This window comes from Danio rerio, chromosome 16 (assembly GCF_049306965.1).
Source record: "Danio rerio strain Tuebingen ecotype United States chromosome 16, GRCz12tu, whole genome shotgun sequence".
NCBI classification, from domain to species: Eukaryota; Metazoa; Chordata; class Actinopteri; order Cypriniformes; family Danionidae; genus Danio; species Danio rerio.
Window position 1 is genome coordinate 24,594,747 of NC_133191.1, and position 16,842 is coordinate 24,611,588.

Below are 16,842 nucleotides of genomic sequence, written 5' to 3' on the forward strand. Positions count from 1 at the left end.
GGCAACCAATCAGAGCGAAGGAATACATTCACACTGATTACAAACACGGAAATCGCTGAGGCGGACGTCAGCGTTGCATGAGTGTTGAATTCTAAAGGTTTTATTAATTAAATAGAATCCTTTTCACTTGCACAAGTGTTTGTGTAAAAGCCCAGCTCGCTTTACTCTTATTCAGTCTATGGATTTTCTGCAGCTGCTATCATGTGCGTGCATCATATTCACCGTCGGGATGTTCACGACGGGATTGTAAGTCACTTAATTTACGTTTGTTATACATTTTTATGATGATATATATTTATTGAGTGTCATTTGTCTGAACTAAACGCATATAGTTTTAATAATGTTAGATTCTTGGACACATCACGCTTTTCTTAAACAGTTTACGTTATATTTAGAAAGTGCATAAAATAATTAAACTAAGTTACTCGAATAAATAAAGTTCTCTGTAACTCTGTTGTTTCTCAAGTGACACATATGATTTTGTTTTAAAATTATGCCTTAAACCCTGCTTACAGCTATATATACCACGGTAATAAAAGTTTTTGCCAATATATTGATATTAGAGCGAACATTGTCATATGTTGGATATAAATTTTTGTGACATTATTAACAATATTTGCAGTTGGCTAATTATACTATTTTGCCTGGAGCCATACATTTGAACATCTCTAAATTGCTTATGCATGTAATTTAAGCATTTGTGTGAGGAAGCTGAAGCGAAGGAATTCCATTCTTTTAATAAATTTGCAGTGTATATCATGAATTATGATTATGTTTATCCATAACGTAGTTTGACAAGTTAAAGTGTCAGAATACCAATCTGAGAAGAAAATGTCATTTAATTTGGCTTTGCAGTTCTAAAATATTTATTTTAAAAGTTGATTCAGTATTAGAAATGAAATGATAATAAAAAAAAAGTAAAACCTAATTAAACAATTTAATGTATTATGATGAGCATAATTAATTGATATGGAACATGAGGTGTCAAAGCTTGTAGAGTTTTGCTCCAACCCTGATCAAACACATCTGAACCAGCTAATTATTAGATATAATAGAAACTTCTTGGCAGGTATGTTGAAACAGGTTGGAGATAAATTCAGTAGGTCACCGGCCCTCCAGGACCGAACTTTCTGATATATTATCAGGTTTAATTTTAAATAAAATCATTTGAAGTTATTTTATTTTGATAACTTGAGTGGGGCTGCACGGTGGCGCAGTGGGTAGCACGTTCGCCTCATAGCTGGTACGAGCCTCGGCTGGGTCAGTTGGCATTTCTGTGTAGAGTTAGCATTTTCTTCCTGTGTTTGCGTTGATTTCCTCCTGGTGCTCCTGTTTCCCCCACAAGTCCAAAGAAGTGGTATAGGTGAATTGGGTTAGCAAAATTTTCCATAGTGTATGTGTGTGACAGAGAGTGTATGGATGGGTTGCAGCTGTAAGGGCATCTGCTGCCTAAAACATATGCTGGATAAGTTGGTGGTTCATTCCCCTGTGGTAGCCCCAGATTAAACAAGGACTAAGCTGAAAAGAAAATTGATGAAGAAATGATTTTGAATGGGTTTTAACATTTTTATTTTTTTTTGCAGTGTCAGCATAACAATATCAAAAGTTTAATTATAAAACTCACCAACTTTCTTTGTATTCTTCATTTTATTTTCATATCCATAAGTATTAAATGTATTAGATATTCTTCTCATTGCCTTCTCTGTGTTTGCAGGACCGACTTGAAGAAAATGAAGGCCACACAGAGTGCAGATAACGTTCAGTTTCTGCCTTTTCTTACCACGTGCTTAAAGTATGTCTTTGGTATTTGACATCTGCAGCTCATGTTTGATAATCTCGTTTATGTACATGTAGGTATGGGCCAGTATAAGATTCTGACGCTATGATAACCTTGGATAAAAAATAATACAGTATCACGGTATTGTGATTACTGCTCTAAAATATATTGCTTTAAAATGTCTTGTTAAAAAACAACAGCTTTTTAACACTTAAATCTCCATATATTTTATTTTAAGAAAAAGAAAAAAAAACAACATGAAACAAAGTCTTTTGGTTTAGCAGGAAATCCTAGCGTTTTTAAAGCCTTGACATTTCAAAATCGTGGTATACCTTGAAAACAGTTGTCGTCTCATGCGTACATGTAACTTACTTCAGGTTGGCATGAACATTAATTTCAATGCATGAAAACTAAGTTCTGAATGATCTTTATTTATCTGTGTTCAGTAATCTTGGCTGGCTGTACTATGGATTACTAAAGGGAGATGGAACAGTGATTTTTGTGAACATCATTGGAGCCTTTTTACAAACCGTGTACATTGCCACCTACTGTCATTATACCAAAGAAAAGGTTTGTCTATGTCTTGAACTATTATTGATAATGCACAACACAACAGCATTTTTTTAGTAGAACATATTAATTATTACAAATTAGTAGGAAATGCTTAAAGTCATAATTATCATAAACGCAAATAGAGTATAAAGAAGTATTCCTATTTTAGTCCCATTATTGAAGAGCTAAGTGCAGAGTAAAGATCGTAATCAAACTATTACCTTCATGTAGGTCTTTTAGCCACATATTGCAACAGGACAAGACACTTGTAGCCGTGTGTGTGTGTGTGTGTGTCTTATAGTTATAGGAAGTTCGGATCATTTTATTGACTCGGATCTTTTAGTCTCGTTCACCGAGATGAACAAATCTTTTTTCAAGTCATTTAGTTCATTTGGTTCAATTTGCCAAAATATTATTAAAGGGCCATGAAACCCCCTCGTTTCAGCAGAGTGTTTTCACACCTCTACTTTGGAAAAAGTCAGAAAAGTGGGCGTGTCCAGCTCTGTTTAGGGGGGAGTGTCGGAGGAACTGAAGTGGGAGGGTGTGGGAGTGTCTATTTGGGCACGCGCGAGTTTCAGTCAAAATACTCACACACAGGAGAAAGTGATGGTGTTTAATTAATTATGTGGAATTATTTGCCAAATTATTAAATGGTGGACTTTAACTGCAGTTTGGCTCTTTCATTCAGGGAATTCATTCATGCCCCTCGCGACAAACAAGATATTTGATTCGAGGATCTGCTCTAAGCGTGTATCAGAAACCCGCGTGTGTTATTCTGGTCACAAAATGCGGTTAAAAACCCTACACGAGGTTAAAGTTTGGTTGTGGTCCTAACATGTTATGGTGCAATAGTTAACTTAGTTCGATACGAACAAACTGAATAAACAAAGAGCACTAGTCGCTCACTTACCAAATCTGTAGAGACGGGACAATCCACAGCAACTAGAGCCGCGTCTTTATGAAGAGAATACTACAAGCGAATCCGATCTCAGCGTTTGCAGATGAGAACAGCTCTCAGGTAAACAATAATCCTCCTTAGACACGCAAGTTATTGTTGTCGAGCGTCGTGTACACTGTAATCCACACGTGAGTCTGAGCTCTCACAGAGAGAAAAAGAAAACGAAACTTAACGGCAGCAAACTATAAAAGCAACACTTTACGCTTGTTTTGCCAACACAACGTGGCGTCTATGTCGTGTAAACACAGTAATGAATATTAATGAAGTTGCACAATAGAGCGCGCTGATTGGTTTGAACCAAGCCTTACTCATGCATTAATGCAACACATTGTAAGACGTAATAAGACACACTCTGGTACAGACGCCCAGTCTGCACGCTGGAAAACAGGCTATTATGTCATGACCGTGACGCAGCTTCAAAAATTCGTTTCAAACAGGAAGTACGAATTTGCTTGAAATAACGCAAAAACAACCAATTTACACTTTTTAGTGAAATATAGGTGTCTTAATAGTGTTTTTAGCAGTGTGGGACACATATACCACTGTCAACAGCTCAAAAAATGTGTTTTGGTGTTTCGTGACCCTTTAAAATGTTACGAATTGCTTCCAAACACATCTACAACTAGCCCAAAAGGTTGATCACACAACAAATAAGTCATATATAGAATACTATAAGTAGGAGAAAATAATAATTCAATCTTTACCTGCTCTTTTGTCTATGTAGGTATTTTTGTCTCTGCTCAGCCCACCTCTTCATGTCTTCAAATGTCTTTGGTTCGTTCACGTTGAACTGACAGTCACATATAATCTTAACCAATGTACAGTCTGAGCCGATAGGAGTCATGATAATTAGTTCACCTTTCGAGTCTTCTGGTTCTTTCTTGAAAGAACCAGGACTCAAGAGGTGAACGGATCAATACTTTTTCCGGCTCTAAACGCATATGATTGGCCTGTAATGAACTAATAACTCAAACCCGATAGAGGACTCAAAGGATGAATGGATCAATTCTTTCTCCGGCTCATAACGTAAATGATTTTCTTCTGTTTTTCCACCATGAACGATGTAAAAGACTTGAAATGAACGATACCACCTGCAAAAATGTGTGCACGTGCAGTTGAACTCCCTGAGAGGACTTGTAGTTCCAGAGTCATATTGAAGATTCGTTCAAGAACGATCCATCACTAGTGTCTTGTCCTGTTGCAATATGTGGCTAAAAGACCTACACGAAGGTAATAGTTTGATTACGATCTTTACTCTGCACTTAGCTCTTCAATAATGGGACTAAAATAGGAACACTTCTTTATACTCTATTTGTGTTTATGATAATTATGACTTTAAGCATTTCTGAAGTGCTATTCAATTGTTTGGATATGAAGCATAGTTATTGTGTGTGGCTGCAGTTGTAGCCTCTGTTTGACGCGGTAGCCAGTAAATTCCAGTAAAAAACAAAACAAAAGCAGTAACGTCACACTGGCCCGATTTACACGCACAACTCCCGAGCCCAGCTTGTGTTGCCAGGTGTGTGCAAAGCACTTAATTTGCAAATAAAATTAAATCCTGCCTCCAATATTTAGTGCTAAATTCACCCTCATGTTCCATCATAACGTCACAACTCACGAGACAACTTTTCACCGCGATGAGAAATCTTGTGATGATTTAATCTCCTGAGATCTCATCATACAATATCTTGTCACATCCCTACAAATTAGTAGTAATCAAGAATAGTTTGAATGTTATTTTTTTTGTTACAAATTAAATGGTCAGCTTAACAGTTAATATTGTATTTCAAAGTTAATATAGCATAAGCATTTAATAAAATGATTTATTGAAAAGGTAATTTAGAAATGTAATTTAAAAGGTTATATTATCGGATTTCTGATCTAAGAGAAAAGTTAATAAAATGGTATTAATGTCAAGTTTTATTGTTGGCATAACTCACAGTTCGAGTGAAAAGTTTAATTCAATTTTATTAACACATTTAAATTAAAAGTAAATGTAATTTTATATAGGGGCCTTATGGTGGCGCAGTGGGTAGCTTGATTGCCTCACAGCAAGAAGGTCGCTGGTTCAAACCTCGGCGGGTCAGTGGGCATTTTCTGTGTGGAGTTTGTATGTTCTCCCCGTGTTCCTGTGGGTTTCCTCCGGGTGCTTCAGTTTCCCCCACAAGTCCAAAGAAGTGGTTTAGGTGAATTGGGTAAGCTAAATTGTCCTGTGTGTGTGTGTGTGTGTGTGTGTGTGTGTGTGTGTGTATGTGTGTGTGTGTGTGTGTGTGTGTGTGTGTGTGTGTGTGTGTGTTTCTCAGTGATGGGTTTGCGCTGGAAGTAAAACATAAGCTGGATAAGTTGGTGGTTCATTCCGCAATTCCAGATTAATAAAAGGACTAAGCAAATGAATGAATTGATTCTATATAGATGATATTAATTTAGTTCTATGTAATATGAATGTGAGTAGTATGAATAGAACTTGGAGGTACTACATCCGCAATTTGTCATTATCACCTGACCTACGTGTGTCAGTTGCATCACTTCAATCCCATTCATGAGTTCTCTTGTGTGGCATCATGGGATAGCGTAGTGTCCATCAGATACAAACTTAAGTATCTCGCCGGAAGTAGTAGGTCATCTGGGTACTTCAAGCATACTGTTTTTCGAATTAGGACATACTACTCGAATCGTAAACTGTTTTTAAATTACTATATTATATGGAAGTATGTGATTTCGGACGCAGCATGAGAGATAAGTGTCGTTTATGAAAAATAAAATATTTTTCAGTTCCGTTTTTCAGTTACATTATGAACATGAAATTTTATGAGGAAATTATTACATTTAATTAAGTACAACATATATTATGTAAACACAGCATATATAATCAGAGTACCAATCCAAGTAAAAAGTGCAATTTAAATTTATTTAAACATTTAAAATATAGATGTGTATATTTTATCGCCATAACAAGTCAATAGGCTATTTTAATTAGAAAAAAAGCTTTATTCACTTTAAAGGGGTGGTCCACTATAATATAATATTATAAACTTTAGTCGATGTGTAATGTAGCTGTTTGAACATAAAAAACATCCCTGAATGTAATACGCTCAAAGTTCAATGTAAAGGGAGACATTGGCTTTTACAAAGTTAGCTTAGCAAAGCCTACAGCAGACGAAGTTTAGGGACTACAAAGGCAATGTAGATTAATGATGTCATAAACCCTTCAGGTTACACGCATACATCCTGCACAGTGAATGGATGTGGCCAGAGGCGCTGTAATGTTATAACAGAGACTTGGTGATGTGGAGATGATCTGCGAATCACAGAACATTGTTAGCTAACCAATCAGAGCTACTTGAAGATAGGTCTTCAGAGGAACTAAGAAATATGTCTTTTTCATGTTAGCTGAGTAGCTGTATATAACCAAAGTAGGATATATGAAAAACTAACGTGGTTTTCTACAAATAAAGCATGAGCACACATTGCTTTGCACCCCATAAACACAACCAAGCCTTAAAAATACATGCTGGACCACCCCTTTAACAGTTTGACATATTTGATCATAAAATACTCTTAATAATTTCTTAGTATATCTAGTTTTAATCTCTAGTTTAAAGTAGAATTTGAGTCCTAGGTTTGACTCTTTTACATGACCCCACTGTATACATAACAAATGGGAAGGCTCAGATTCAAGAAATAATGTATTCAGCCCAGATGTGTAAAATAAATCTGATCATGTTACTAAAGCACAGACAAAGCAGCTGCTGATCCATAACAATGCCCTGTGTGTGTCTATGTGTGTGTGTTTCAGAGGCGAGTATATACTCAGACCCTCCTGATGGTGAGTGTGTTGTGTGTGGCCTGGGTTTACTTCTCGCTGGTGATTTCTCCCGGTGAAGCTCAACTCTCTCAGCTGGGCCTGACGTGCAGTGTGTTCACCATCAGCATGTACCTCTCTCCACTCGCTGACCTCGTGAGTTCACTCCTATACACACACACACACAACCAACATTAATTATGTGCTGCATTCCAATTTGCCTACTAGAACCACATCCTAAACATATGTGCTTGTTTTGTGAAGAAAAAGTACATGTTTTTGAGTATGTTAGCTTTGAGACATGCTACTTCCACATTTACAGACTGTTATGTTGCTTGGTTATATGCCTTGTCAATCTTGTCACATCATCCATGTTACATTCATATTTAATTTCCTACCATATTGAAGAAGCAGCAGCAGGTTAATCTGCCATCCATGAGTCTTTCAAGCTGGAGAAATCTTTTCAGGTTTTTGCATAATTGTGCATTCGGAAGTTTATAAAAGTTCACAGGTGAAATCCAACATAAAATACGTGAAATAAATATATCCCAAAAGGTTAGATTATAGTTAAGGTGCATTGAAATATCTTAACCAAAGCCTCTCCACTTAACGCAAGTCTTGCTCACCCACCATATTTGTAGTTTGTTGACACTTTTTAATCGTGTTTGTAGTTTTCATTGAATTTGAATCCATTGTGCAGTGTAGTATGGGTAATATTAGCCTTTAGAACATGGGTCTCAATTCTCAACTCAAATCCTGGATGGCTGCAGCTCTGCACAGTTTTGCTCACCCTAATCAAACACAGCTGATCCAACTTAAGCAGGTGTGATTTGGAGGTGGTTGGAGCTAAAATCTGCAGAGCTGTGTCCCTTCAGGAATAGAGTTTGAGACCACTGCTTTAAAGCATGCATGGATCTGCACTACAAATTTCCACCTCAAATAGTATACGGCTTGGGTAATTTTAGAACAATCATTTCAACATGCTATGTTTGGGGACATACTAATTCTATGACTATTTTTAAATACTATTTTGGATGGAAATAATGTAAATCGGGACACAGCACTGCTTAAAGGGATAGTTCACCCTAAAATTTACTCTTTATTTTACTCCCCTTCAAGTGGTTTCAAACCTTTTAAGAGTTTCTTCTGTCGAACACAAACTACAAACATGGTGAATGAGCAAGACTTGCGTTAAGTGGAGAGGCTTTTAGCTTATTTTTATGCACTTAGATAAAATTTCGCTGAATTTTCTTCCGATCCTGATGACGTCATCCCGGATGACGTGGTATGCTTTGAAAGATGACGATCTCATGAGTCCAGAAAAACAAGCCATGCCCACTATTGTGTTATTAAATATTGCCATTTCTCTAGGAACTGCATCACAATACGAAACCAATAAATAATTAAAAATTACGGTCGCAGCTTCCAGTTCATGGGGACTTTAAGATTTAGAATTTCATCACACTTTATTCTCCTTCCTTAACCTGTCATATTGAAAATAAATGCATGAACATTTTCTTTCGCATTTAATTTGTAAAAACTTTACTTTAAGGTATCCATATTGCATATTGTAAGCTGTACATACTATAGTTATTGCAAATATTTATGCATAATTACATGTAACCTTACCAAACAGTAAGTTCATCTAATTAATACATTTTTCTCTGTAGTTTCATGAATGGTTACACTGTAACAAGGACACTTTTAAACTGTGCGAGTGTATTATAATTGTAGGTCATTACACCAGTTTCTGAGGAAGAGGTGATTTTGTTTTATAAAATACATGGGATGGTAAAAGTGCTAATATTTATGTGATGTTCCAGTTTATTAAGTTAAATTTGAAGGTTTAGATAGAAACATAGCTAATGACTCTGAATCTCACACAATAGAACATTTGCCTGTTTAACTGTAAGCACTGATGTGCTATTTAAAATTGCTTATGTAGATGGCACTTTTAAAAGAACACATTTGCTGTATAGAATGCTGTGCAATAGACAAAATACCATTAATAAAACGTGTAATGAAATAACTTAAAATATTATAAAATAATAGGGATGAATATGAAAATGCCAACAGTAAAATTAAAAATCATATAAACGCTAATCAAAATGTATTTGGTTTCACTTTTTTTAAAGGGTGCTTGTTACAGTGTTACCATTTTTAACTACTGAGTAATATTAATTAATTACATGTTCTTTTCTATATGGTTAGGGCTACAATTTGGGTTAGGTTTAGTTTTAGTTGCATGTAGTTGATTGTAATTGCTGTAGTGAAAAAAATGAATAAATGAACGAGCATATATCCTCTGATCCTTTCCAAAGTAAAATCCTGACGTAAAATCTTATAGTGACATTCCAACATTCCATCTTTTGTTTACCACTTGCTTCATCCTTCGTTTCTGTGCCCTCTCGCTATCTCCATCTTCCTGTTTTTCATCTCTCCTTCTTCCATATTTATCAGTCCAGCTCCGTCTATCTGTCCTGCGCCCTGTGGTGTATTTCCTGCCATTCTCATACCTCCTTTTGTTTCTTCCTGTTTTTCCCCTCCATCACTCTCTGCAAGTGTCAATACCTACTTGTTATAGGAGAATCAGGGCTTAAAGGTCCTGTGAAGTTAAAATAAAGTTTTTTTTAGATGTTAGTTCCAATATGTTAGTAGTTTGTTAGGTATTTTGCTACAAGATTCACATTTAAAAGATATTAAGCTGATATGAACATCCAAATATTGCTCTGTCACTTCTGCCTAAATGATTCAATGCTTTTTTTTTCTTGTCATCTCATACTTCGGTTTCTCAGCAAATCTTGACCAATCAAATGCTCTCTAGTATCTGACATGCTCCGCCTTCTTCAAGACGCTTCTCATTTGCTTTTAATTCTATGCACTTGAGCTCGACCACTCTCACTGGCAGAGCTGTGATAAAAATTAAAAGCTATTGGCTGTTTTCAAAAGAGGGAGGAGCTACTCTATATACCATGTTTCAGTTGAGATTACGTCAAACATCAAATTAAAAAAAATGCAATTTAAGTGTAAATAACGAGGGTTAACTCGTTGGGTGCTGAATTAGATGGTGCGGGTTTGAGCCGTGCTTGGATCTAAAAAAAAAAAAAAAAGTAGCAAAATCACATTTCTCCTCAAATATTTCTGCATTCTTTATTTTCATCAGTTGGACATCATGCGGACCAAGTCTGTAGAGCGCTTGTCTTTTTCCTTGACCGTTGCTACATTTTTTACCTCTACATCATGGACTCTGTATGGCCTTCAGCTGGGGGACTATTATATCATGGTAAGATGATGAAGAGACTGTTCTCAGAGTGTAGTTTGAGATTATTATGGAAGTTTCATGTTTTTTTTTTGTTTTTTTTTTTCTTGATGTTTTGGTTCTCAGGTGCCCAACACCCCTGGCATCTTTACGAGCCTCATTCGCTTCTTCCTCTTCTGGTGGTTCGGAGCAGTCATTCCCCAAATCCCATCCTATAAACTCATCCAGATCTGAAGAGGATTTGGATTGAATCTGAATAAGTGCCTTCTCCACTTTCCTTTACCCAAGCCACAAGAGCTTTTGGTTTTCTTGAAATGCTATCTGAGCTCAAACCTCTAGTGAAACTGGCACTTTAAATGCTCAATTTTCACAGTTACTTTAGTCAAGTGGGTAGCACAAAAATCTTATTCTGTCACCATTTACTCATCCTCATGTTTTTCCCAATTCTGAATGAGTTGGTTCTTCTACCTGTACCATGGAAGTCTGGCTACAAGCATTCTATAAAATATATTATTTTGTGTTGAATAGGAAAACGAAGTCAGGTTTGGATAAATAATGCTAATGATAAGAACATTCATTTCAAAATTTGGAATTCATCTATGCTCATTCCAAACCTTTATGCTTTTCTGTCTATTCACGAAAAATTATGAAGTCTTTTTTTATTGTTTTTTTTTTCTTCCTTCAGTTACAGAGAACTGAGGTTTTTCTGTGTTTAAAAAAAAGACACAAAAGCACGGTCATATTGAAGGGGCCATTAATAACTCTTTATCTGAAACTGAAACCTGTTCTTTAAGAGTGATATTTTTAATCGCCCTGTTGATTTTGTTCTGAAGATTTTTTGATCTTACGCCTTACAAAACTTTTTTTTTTTCAATCTACTCTACCAATTCTTTGTTACTGGATGGGGAAAATCCTCTGAGTTTCCTTTTGTCTGTTTCCTGTTAGTCATACGGGTTTGGAGCCACATGCGGATGAGTAAACAATAGTTGTGTACTAATTTCTGGTGAATTTCAGTGGTGACAGACAATTGTTCATTTTTTTAAACCTTGTTATGATGGAGATGCTCTCAGTTTGTTTGTCAGGTATTTCTGAGTTAATAAGTGTCAAAGTCTGCAAATATGACACACCCCAAACCGAGAGCTCAAACCTGTTTCCTGTTACAGTCTTTTCTTTTGAAATGACGTTTTGTTATTACAGAGATGTCTACCTTTTCTTTTTCTTTTTTTTTATAATTGGGTAAATACTTTAAGTGGCCTTTAGGAAAGTGTAACGTTCTTGAATGTACTGTTTCAGATCCCTCATTAATCATACTGTTGGCTAATTTATTACAATATCATCCTTAATTGTCTCTGAATATCTCAGTTTGGCAGCTATTTAATCAGCGATAAACTCCCAAATGATGCTTTACATGAGTAAAACACATGACTTTCATATCCTTATGGAACTTTACCATGGTTTTACTATAGATAAAACAAACAAACAGGTTTTTATATGGTAACCACAAATTAACCATGCTTTTGCTTACACTAACCACATTTTACCCATAAGCTTTGTAGTAAAACTGTGTGGTAATTCCAATGGTAATTACTATATCCAAAACTACATTTGATAAAATGTGTGTGTGTGTGTGTGCGTGTGTGTGCGCGTGCGTGCGTGTTTGATAAGGCATCATCAGAATATGGTTTTCATGATGTGCTTTAGCCATTAATGTGGGTTTGTGCATAGTTTGGTTATTTATGGGACTACTTGTTGTAATCGTATTTTGTTAGTATCCTGTGTGATCAGAACAGACCTAGACATCTAGTCTCAGTTATGTTCATCTCAATGTCACCAGGAAACGTAACTATTTTACGTAAATTGTCAAAAAAATATATCTATATATGATTTTAAATATGAAAACATAATTTTAAAAGGGGGTGTACCCTTGAAACCATGTGGGGATGAGCAAATCATGCTAAAATGTATTTTGCTAAATGAGATTATACAAATTAGGTACTAAATCAACAAGTTATTAATTTTTGTGAGATTTTGTTGTTATGTCTCTATGAACAGATATGGTTTCAATCACTTACAGATACACCAATATTAGCCAAGGTTTAGATGCAATCACTGTACTTCACTAGGTCAGGTTCAGGATCTATCCAGTTCTAACGGCTTATTTTGCAGCTCTTTAATGAAGTATAAAATCTTTAATTCATTAATTTGACTAATAAATTTGTGCAAACAAAGCTTTAGGGACTGCCCAAAGTTTAAACCATATCAGTCAGCTATGAGGGGAGTCATTACATTGCACACTTTTATTTGTATTAAGAAAATTGGACAAGAAAAGAAATGTTCAAGACTGCGAAGCGTTGCAAATGATGCAAATTTTAAAGAAATGTTTAGAACTGTCAAGTTTATTGTTATAAATATGCACGTAAAAATGCCATTTGCGATGCTTCATGGTAGTGGCTGGGCTGAATATATCTTGGTGCTCTTTGCAACTCTGATTGGTGGAATTTTCTTTAAAGTATATAGTGTAGTTTATGAAATCTGCTATCAGTTACAGTTGCTTTAAAAGATAAATTGTGTAGTTCGTTCCTTTATTTTCCATTTCTTCATATAGTCTTTCTAATGCTGTGATTTTCCTTGTAGCAGTTTGGTTTGGTTTTCATTTTTATGGGTGAACTATACCGTTACTAATATCTTTGTGATATTTCGCACACATCTGTTTACAATTGTTGGAACAAAATGGTCTTTTTATGATTATTGTAACTTTCAGAAATCATACGCTGCCTGAAAAAGTCTTGTAACGTATCCAAGTTTTAGGAACAAAAAATAATAACTTGACTTCTAGTTTATCGTTTGGTATCAGAAGTGGCTATAACTGTATAGATTTGGCCTAGTTTTGTAGTCATTTTGTCACAATTCTATAAAACTGTCCAAAGTGTGTCATAGTCATATGCTGGAGAATTTATGGTAGGCATCATTCCAGCTACTGCTTTTGGGTGATCTGATTGTGACATAAGGTGGTTGAAGCCTCTCCAAGATGGAACAGTAGTATCTGACTTTTTTGTTTGTAGATAAATAGAAAAAAGTGATTCTATTCTTTGAAATTCTGTGAAAACATCTGCTATGAAAACACCTTCACTTTATTAATTTTTTCAGGGCTTATGCTAAAGCTTTCTAGAAAAAAGCAGCGCCCCCTGTGGGGCATTACTCCTTTGGTATACTGATTTTTAATTTTTTAAATCTACATTATATAATTATTATTAAATATACATAAATATACATTAGTGGAATTTATTGCAAATCATTTCAAAATTATACAAATCTGATTTTACCACGTTTAAGAATAGTCATGAACTGGACAAAAATAACTTTCTAACAACCTGTCTAGAATACATTTAAAGGGGTCAAATAAAAACACTGTATAGGTTGTCAACTTGTACCCTGAGGTGTCCACATAAGTTACTACAGGGGTGTCAAACTCAATTCCTGGAGGGCCGAAGCCCTGCACAGTTTAGTTCCAACCCTGCTCCAACACACTTACCTGTAGGTTTCAAACAAGCCTGAAGGACTCAATTAGTTTGATCAGGAATGTTTAATTAGGGTTGGAACTAAACTGTGCAGAGCTGCGGCCCTTTTGGAACTGAGTTTAAAACCTGTTAGTTACAATATCAGTTTTGGCCCCCTGACTAATATGAAAGGCAATGGCTTCTAGACAGTAAGGTCTGACTTTGCTGACACAAAAGTATTGTCACGTAACAAAAATAATGTACAGTACAGAATATAAAGTCATGGTGCAGTAGAAATTATGTAATATCGTGTATGACCCATTAGCTTGGACAACTGTATCAATGCATCTAAAGTCATCTGGAATGGCAAAGAAAGCATTCTTCCAGGACTCCCAGAGGAGTCTTCCATCATCTTTCCCCACACATGCTTAATATTGTTCATTTCTGGTGACTGGGCTGGACAACCCTGGAGCACATTGACCTTCTTTGCTTTTAGGAACTTTGATGTGGAGGCTGAAGTATGAGATGCAGCGCTATCCTGCTAAAAGAATGTCCCTTTTCTGTGGTTTGCAATTTAATAGCACAAATGTCTAGATACCTCAGGCTGTTGATATTGCCATGCACTCTGCAGATCTCTCGCACACCCCCATACTGAATGTAACCTGAAACCATGATTTTTCCTTTACCAAATTTGACTGATTTCTCTGAGAATCTTGGGTCCATGCGGGTTCCAGTAGGTCTTCTGTAGTATTTGTTATGATTGAGATGATTCATCTGAAAATCTTTTCTAAATGATCGACTAGAAGTCAAGTTATTATTTGTTGCTCTTACAGCTGGGATTGACGACAAGACTTTAGTCAGGTAGTGTACTTGGAAAACATCTTAAATGAAAAAGAACTTCATAAACTCTACTTTCCTCATAGAATGTCATAGTCCAAATCAGGAGTGTCTAAACTCGGTCCTGAAGGGCCGATGTCCTGCATAGTTTAGCTCCAACTTCCTTCAACACTAGCCTGGAAGTTTTAGTATATCTAGAAAGAGCTTGATTGGCTGGGTTAGGTGTGTTTAATTGGGGTTGGAACTAAAATATGCAGGACACCGTCCCTACAGGATCAAGTTTGGGAACCCCTGATCTAAACAAAATCAGACATCTTTATTCACTGTAGTCGAGCTGGCTGGCGGGATATGAGGAGAAGAAATGCACATCATAACCGGAGATGTCAAGATAAAAATCATAAGCAGTCATTTGCTGTTCTTGTTGTGAAGCTAAACCGCTTTAATCTGTAAAATTGCAAATCGATTTTTGGGCTTTACAATATTAGGTACTTTATTCACTTTAAGTCTTCAAGACTGGGTGTTGTGGATTAAAAAAATGGTTTTAATGTATAAACTTTATTGTAAATCTACTTTGATTTATTAAGAAATGTTTATGGCTTCTGTGTTGTAAAATTGTGATTTTTATATTAGGTCTAAATGTGTTTATTATATATATATACAAGTGTATTTTCTATGCAACAGTGTATATTACATCTGAGGGGATTTAAACGGATGATCTTCTTTCCTGGAAAAGAAGGCTGAAATAAAATTTTATGTAAGATATACACTTCGATGTCTGGCCGAGACTGAGGGAAAAACTTATGAGGGCTTAGCAGGGGAATGTGAGAGGATTTTGTTCTGGTCTCAAAGAGGATCAGCGCTGATTGTGAGCAATGAAAACTCAAATGCGCTGAAAAGCCGAGGCGTAACGCATACTGACAGACGTTTTAATTTCTGTGGGAAGTAACAACACCTTTATCTCCCGCTATTAGGTGTTTGGTTTTGCAGAACTCTGTCAAACATTATGTGTGTGTGTGTTTGTTTACCGTTTGCTTGTTTGTGTTTAGTTTTCGTTAACGCGTGTGAGTGGGAACCGTGTGTTTGCTTTTTCTCATTGCCTATGGAGTCTTTACATGCTTTTCCTGTCTGCTTTTCAGAGAAAGACATGAAAGAGGAAAAGGGATTGTAGGCGGTGATTGTTTATCAGAGAGGCTTTCTGAGCGAACAAGAAAATTAGTGAGAGAAACAATGGTGATTATGGCTGCCGAGTCGTGGATGAAGACAAAAGCACTTTGTGGATGTTGTTTAGTCATGTTTGTCTAAATGCTTTAATCTGAAATGACACTGATCAACAAAAGGGTTCTCAGATCAGAGCTTCTTAGCTGGTGGATTGTGCACAAAAATGATAAAGTAACAAAGGCAGAAGGAAATTTTAATTTTATATTATAAATATAAAGTATTATTTTATATAGTATGTTGGACATTAAATAGAGTCGGAAATTTCATATTGTCTTTTAAGCATACATGCAAGTAAATGTTAATGTTTCAAGTAACTTTTATATAAGAAGTTACTTAAAACATTTCATTTAAATCTAAAAGTGAAATGTCAATATTGGGTGACAACATGTTTATTTGTCATTCAACTTAACAGATATTTTTATATGAACAAAAAAAGATGCAACACAGTTAGTCTGACTAGGCATGGACCAGAATAAGACTCTAATATGATAGCCTTGGATAAATATATCACTGTTTCACAGTATTGTGATTTCTGCTCTAAATATACAGTTGAAGAGTTATTAGTCCCCCTTTTAATTTATTATCATTTTTATACATTTTCCAAATGATGTTTAACAGAACATTTTTCACAGTATGTCTGAAAATATTTTTTCTTCTGGAGAAAGTCTTATATTTTTTATTTCAGCTAGAATAAAAGTAGTTATCAGTTTTTTTTTAAAAGCCATTTGAAGGACAAAATTATTAGGCCCTTTAGCTACAAATTTTTCAATAGTTTATAACAAACCATCGTTATACAATAACTTGCGTAAGTAACCTATCCTGCCTACTTAACCTAGTTAAGCTTAAAAATGACACCTTAAGCTGTATAGAAGTGTCTTGAAAAACACCTAGTCAAATATTATTTACTGTTATCATGGCAAAGATAAAAAAAAATCAGTTATT

The 16,842-nt window shown here is 35.6% G+C and overlaps 1 protein-coding gene across 3 annotated transcripts; it reads left to right on the top strand.

The window, feature by feature from the left end:
* On the top strand, positions 1 to 13,065 carry slc50a1 (solute carrier family 50 member 1). 3 transcript variants are annotated; one of them, NM_001012497.2, is made up of 6 exons: positions 1 to 246; positions 1,715 to 1,792; positions 2,224 to 2,347; positions 7,084 to 7,245; positions 10,253 to 10,372; positions 10,475 to 11,752. In NM_001012497.2, exons 1-6 carry the CDS (start codon positions 179 to 181, stop codon positions 10,580 to 10,582), a joined length of 660 nt encoding a protein of 219 aa, NP_001012515.2. In that variant the 5' UTR covers positions 1 to 178; the 3' UTR covers positions 10,583 to 11,752. The 3 variants fall into 3 exon arrangements, with proteins under 3 accessions (NP_001012515.2, XP_073781038.1, XP_073781039.1); XM_073924937.1 differs by lacking the exon at positions 2,224 to 2,347 and having other exon boundaries at positions 36 to 246; positions 10,475 to 13,065; XM_073924938.1 differs by lacking the exons at positions 1 to 246; positions 1,715 to 1,792; positions 2,224 to 2,347 and adding an exon at positions 5,296 to 5,482 and having other exon boundaries at positions 10,475 to 13,065.
* The last annotated feature ends 3,777 nt before the right edge of the window (positions 13,066 to 16,842 follow it).